The sequence below is a fragment of the Olea europaea genome, unplaced genomic scaffold, assembly GCF_002742605.1.
Source record: "Olea europaea var. sylvestris unplaced genomic scaffold, O_europaea_v1 scaffold406, whole genome shotgun sequence".
NCBI lineage: Eukaryota > Viridiplantae > Streptophyta > Magnoliopsida > Lamiales > Oleaceae > Olea > Olea europaea.
The window spans coordinates 76195-82293 of NW_019260263.1; the positions used below are offsets into that span (position 1 = coordinate 76195).

The 6099-nt window shown below is 36.2% G+C and overlaps 1 protein-coding gene across 1 annotated transcript; it reads left to right on the plus strand.

Annotated features, from left to right (window-relative positions):
- The first annotated feature begins 3792 nt into the window (after positions 1–3792).
- On the plus strand, positions 3793–4733 carry LOC111387510 (EG45-like domain containing protein). Its single transcript, XM_023012070.1, has 3 exons — positions 3793–3935; positions 4236–4515; positions 4602–4733. Exons 1-3 carry the CDS (start codon positions 3824–3826, stop codon positions 4606–4608), a joined length of 399 nt encoding a protein of 132 aa, XP_022867838.1. The 5' UTR covers positions 3793–3823; the 3' UTR covers positions 4609–4733.
- The last annotated feature ends 1366 nt before the right edge of the window (positions 4734–6099 follow it).

Below are 6099 nucleotides of genomic sequence, written 5' to 3' on the forward strand. Positions count from 1 at the left end.
TACCACGATGAAGTATTGTGTGATGTAGTGCCCATGCATGCTTGTCACATTTTGTTGGGTAGGCCGTAGCAGGATGATAGGAAGGCGAAGTATGATGAAATCAAAAATCGCTATAGCTTTACTAAGGATGGGAAGCCTATTATTTTTGTGTCGTTGACACTGCAACAAATGTATGAAGATCAACTTAAAGTAAACATTGAAAATGAGAGAAGATACTGAGGTGGTTGATTGTGAGAAAAAAGGAGAAGAACCACAAAAGACTGACAGGGAAGTCGAGGGTGAAATTGAAAAGGGAGAGGTGGTTAAAATAGAAATGGTGCTACAAGAGGAAAATTAAGAAGAGTCTTCAGAGAGAAAGGAGGAGTTGGAATTGAGCCTCTGTGAAAAAGAACATGAAGTTGAGAAGGCTTTGGTGATAACTAACAATTTCCTTCCTAGTTTGGCAATTTCTGTTTTGTACGTTAACTAAGACTCGATTCTTGAAATCAATTATGTTGGAATACCACCCAACTTGAGAATTGAGCATCGATTTGGAAATCAACTTTTGGAAGAAAACTAATCAACAATCGTATCTTAGCTTGGAAGTATTTTATTTACCGAAGGTTAACTATGTAATTCCCGAGGAGTTTCAAAGACCTTGGAATGAATTCATATGTAGTGGATTGATATACCAAGGTGATATGTTGGGAAACACACATCCATTTGAAATGACATAGCTACAATTGCCTAGGCCAAGCAAAGCAAGGAGAGTGCACAGTGATTCATCAATTGAAATTATTCTTGGAGCATCACATACTTGCAAGAGGAAGCCGTCAAAACATACACACTTTGATCATTGTGAAGGTGATTGGGTTTACATCCGAAACAAGTGGACATGAATTCAAAGGAGGTCCAAATTGCATCCGAGAGAAGATGGACCATTTCAAGTCATTGCACTGATTGGCAGTGAGGGTTACAACTCGGGTCCAGATTCGAGGTCGAATCCTTTCAAAGGGAATGGGGATGATTTGATCCGGGATGGGTCACAAACCAATGAGGCTTCTATGCAAGTTGATGAGAGCCTAAAGACAAGGTTTGAGCTTGATTGGAGCTTCCAAATACAAGATTCGAGCTAACAAGCCATGAAAATTATTTGTTCAAGCTATGGAGTCCAAAATATTGAAGTTAACAAGCTAAATAACAACCTATAGATTGGTCATGAAGGAGAAATCATATTTGGTGTGTTGGATCCAAAGTTTTGGATGATTTATAAAAAAACGAGCAGCATAGATTAAAATGGGCATAACTTTTAGCTTGGATGTCGAATTTTCGCCCATGAGTACAATCCAGGATCGTCATGAAATTCTACACATGAAAAATTTGGTGTTGAAATGTAAGCTTTGAGACCACATGCCTTAAAAGCCATGCGATCGCATACCCGTATATCGAGACAAAATTAATGCTTGAAGAACTTCATCTGATATAACTATGTGACCAGATAGTATAACTTATCAAAATTTAAAACATCTTGTGGCGTTCAAAACTATCTGGTGTAAATTACAACATGTGTAATCAAGGGGTTCTACAATTTTCATTATTGTCGGGTTTCTTGATTCATTTCTTGGGTTCAAATCTACAAATTTGAGTGTGATTTCGTAAGTTGTGTGATTAAGAGATTGTTAGTTTCATATACTTTAGGTTGTTTAGTTCACTATTTACGGGTTGGATCCAAAACCTTGGTGTATTTGGCGTTCTTGGGATTGGTGTTAATCTAGTTGTGGGTTCCGTAGTGTTCATTGCTATGTGAGTTCGCATCAACTGGGGTACCTTCTTTGCCTTTTTCCAATTCGGGCCTTTTATCTATGTTTATCCCTCCCATGTCAAAGAGGATTGTCTCTCTAAAGTCGTCTTGCTTCATCTTGCCTGCGCCGTTGATCCTGCCTAGGTGTGGACAAATTTTCTCTCCTTGGCAAGTGGAGATTATTTTGTTCCATATGTTCTACCATATCTCTACACTAGCTGGTGTCATGACCATGCAATTGGTGCTATGTACATAAGGGTTGCGAATCAGCATAAGGCCTATTCTTAGGCCAATAGCGTTTGCCTTTTTTATGGGCTAGTCATCATGGAAAAGCTCTTTGGTCTCCTTAGATACTACTTTTAACCTAAACAAAGGTATAAGTTTTAAGGTGGCCGTAGTTTGGCCCGACGTAGGTAGATCTAGTGCCTAGTTGGGTCCATTGTTAGTTCACCAATTGAGATATAGGGCCTCTTCTTCTTTGTCTTCGAGGAAGTAAGAGTCCTTGAGCTGCTCTATTGTGATGATAAATTATTTCTTCATTGCTAATCTGACCCCTCATCATCTCCACTAGTTCATTGTAGGTGGCAGGCTTCTTGTTGCAAACATTCCTTCACAATAGAGTATTTATGTTAAGGGCTCCTTTTACAGCTGAAAGAGCCTTCACATTAGTGAATTTTAGCAATAGGTCATCTCATCGGTGAAACGAGTTAGGTAGTTATTTAGTATTTCACTGACTGGTTGCCTCAAGTTCTGGTGGTGGGAGTCCTTGAGCTGCCCTTTTGTCATTTCATTCATGCTTTTTTATACTATCTCAATCATTTGCTTCACTCGTCTGGACAAGTGTTGGGATGGATGTCAGAAACATTGATTTTGTTGAAATTTATATGCAATAGCTAATCATTTGTTAAGCTTTTTTGTATACTTACATGTATAAAATCTAAAACTGGCGTAATACACATATCTTTCTATTAATCGTGTTCAATTTCACGTACTAAATATACTAATTGTTCTACAAGCTGGCGATAGTTGGAGTGAAGATGAAATGATTTTGTATGCAAATTTATGACTTTAAATCTTGGTCACAAAGGATAAGTGGGTTGCCTAAGAAAAGATGTGACTACTTCCACTTACCTAAAGTCAATGGGAATCACGATTCTGACTTCTAACCAAAACCACTTAACTACTTGTCCTATTGCACAAGGCGATAATTTGAATTTTTTATTTTTATTTTCATATAAAATTATCGAATTTTTATCTATCGACACGTATAATGCAATTATTTATAGTACATCCATGTTTATTACGCAGTGAAGATAAATTCCACTAACTTTATATCAATTGGCACGGTTATCGTCTGTCTATCTAAACAGTAAATGGCACGGTACATGTTAAGCAGCCATTAGTTGATGCTTACAGCATGCTGCTTCTCATGAAAGATAAATTATGGTTTTTATTTTTTCAAACGGCACTACTAGAGAGTGCCAAGGAAGTTATTTGATAAGCCAATCAATCAATTTGAAATTGATATAAAGTAGTGTTATTTCCCCCTTTTTTGTGTGTGTGTGTGTGATAAGTCATAACAAAAATAAGCTAAAACCTGAAAAACTTTGTGATAGTTGCCACTTTCCCGTCGTAGAATAAGCTAAGCCCAAGTGTGATCAATTTTAGTTGACAAAATTTAAATAATGGATTTCTTCTCTTTTCTTTATTCAATTGTTTGCATTTCTAAATTGCGGTTTTTTGGGTTGGCGCACTATTAACAATAGAGTAGCCACGTCTAGTTTAATTTAGTTTACGTGAACTTCTAAATCACTTTTTTATATGTCCACGACATGACATGGTAGCCGACTGGCTCTAAAGGAATTGCATTTATGGCCGCTGAAATGGTTATGGAGATAAAATATTTTAACCAATAAAAAGTAAAATTCATGCAATCCATATGATAATCTCAATTAAACTTATTGAAAATCATTCCAGTTGAAAGGGTAGATACTATAAATTTGATGCCTGCCATGACTATTATAATTCATTGAGTTTCTGCTTATGGATTTTCCTTTTGCAGTTCTAGTCATAGTCCTTTGCATTTCATGCAAACAAATCAGTGTTGTCCAAGGGGATATAGGCACTGCGACTTCATATAATCCTCCATACATGCGTAAGTATATGCCCACAACCATGAACGGATTTAGTGTGGGGGCAGTGGATCAATGCCCCGTGCTAAATTTCAATTCCGAGACCTTAGATTAAGATTTCTCAAAATTTCGCACAAGATTTTAAAAAATTCGTTATAATTTTCAATTTTGCTCCTATAATTAAAATTTTGTTGAATATGTCCCCATAACTCTTTTATCATAGCTCCGCCCCTGCCCACAACTTTGCAGTAAAACTGTGGTATTATCAGACAGTACTCAACAGTCATCTTGGTTTTCATGTTTTCATTTTCCTTTTCGTACAGCTACCAAGTGCCATGGCAATAGACAAGACCAGTTCCCACCAGGAAATCTGTTTGTTGCAGTGAACGAAGGATTGTGGGATAATGGGGCTTCATGTGGCAGGCGCTACAGATTAAAGTGCTTGAGCGGAAATAATAGGCCGTGCAAGGAAGGTACCATAAACGTTAGAGTGGTGGATTTTTGCTTGAAAAAGCCATGTCCATCGACCATGGTCTTGTCTAAAGATGCTTTTGAAGCCGTTTCGCATTCTCCCAATGCTAAAATCAACATTGAATACATCCAGTACACTCTCCCATTCATCCTTCTTCTCTTGTTTCATCTTCTCCCTCCTTTTGACATGCTAACGTTTAATTCAACTACTCTTGCAGGGTTTAATATGCATTAGCACGTGCAGATTGTGAACATCAGCTCCATGCATAGGAGAATTTGTAACATATACAATAAAGATGTCGTGTACTATAATTGCATTGCTCTCCAATAATTAATTTCTTCCCTTATTCTCTCTATTTTATATCAAAATATTTCCGACTGTTATATTTAACCCTGCAAAACAACAATTTGTATTAAGAAGTTTGTAGTTCAATCAAGGAGATTGAACAGGCTTCAATTTGCTCATCCGTCCCACAGAGACAATAATTATGGTTACTAGAAGAAGAAAAATGGATAAACCAGTAACAAGTGTTTAAAAATAACTGGACAAAAATGACTTCATTCTTGCACTTATGTACCGCGCCTTTACAACTTCTCAAAGTGTTTCAATAAGAAGAGAAAGTCGCGCATTGTTTCAAATTCAAAAATAGGAACAGAACCTCGGAGGGGATACGCCAAATCCAACAAATTACCTGCAGAATGGTTTAGCATTAAAAATAGAGGACGGACCACTTGGTTGTGCCTTTGTGATATTATAATTATTGGCACTTCCAGTAGAATACTTCTTGGGTGATCATAGGAACAACTAGGGGATGTATATCTAGTGGTCATAATGATGGTCCACTTGATTGTGTCGATATCGTATTGATCATTTGATCGTTGATTATTGATATTGCACAGAGCTCTACTTGAAGTATAGTAAGTGGGTCAAGGACCCAAGGAAAAGAATAGTTTTCAAATGAAAATATTTCGAGCTTACTTTGACGAGTATTTGAATATGAAGCACCCCAGCATAATATTTTAATTTGAGAAAAATATTTAATATACTATTTCAAAAGTTATATGTACACACAATCTAGGATTCTTCAAAAGTATAATACATAATGCTGTAGGATCAATATAATATCCCACAAAATCACCATATATATATCATCCTTATACATCGGTCTTAAAAATCTTGTAAGAGCTTCCTAGCTAGCCATGTCTTTTATGCAGTTCTATATAACTATTCGATTCCACGTAAATATCTGAACTTGTCCATTAGTGGGCCATATCTTGTGATCCAATAAGAATAGCCAGAATTATAAATAAGTTTTTTTCTTGACTTACTAGAAAATAGCTCCCGAAAATTACATTTATTGACCGAAAAAAAAGTTGATTGGCTAGGTATTTACTGGTGCAAATAATTTATGTGCGCGTATAATTTTATGAAGTATATGCAAATATTATTGACTAAAAGAAAGGAGTTGGTGAATATTATAACCCTATTGATTTAGGCGTAAGATAACCTTACTCCTATCCTTTGCACCACTGGGTTATGCCCCGGAGGGCACATATATATATAACTTTGGGTCCATTTGATTGAAAGAATGAAGTTTAGGTAGAAAGAAAATGAATTCTAGAGAATTAAATTGCCTAGAACTTGTTTTATTGAAAATTGTTAATTAAATGTGTTTGATTAGTATAATTTTTCATATGGAAAATGTTGAAATTTTG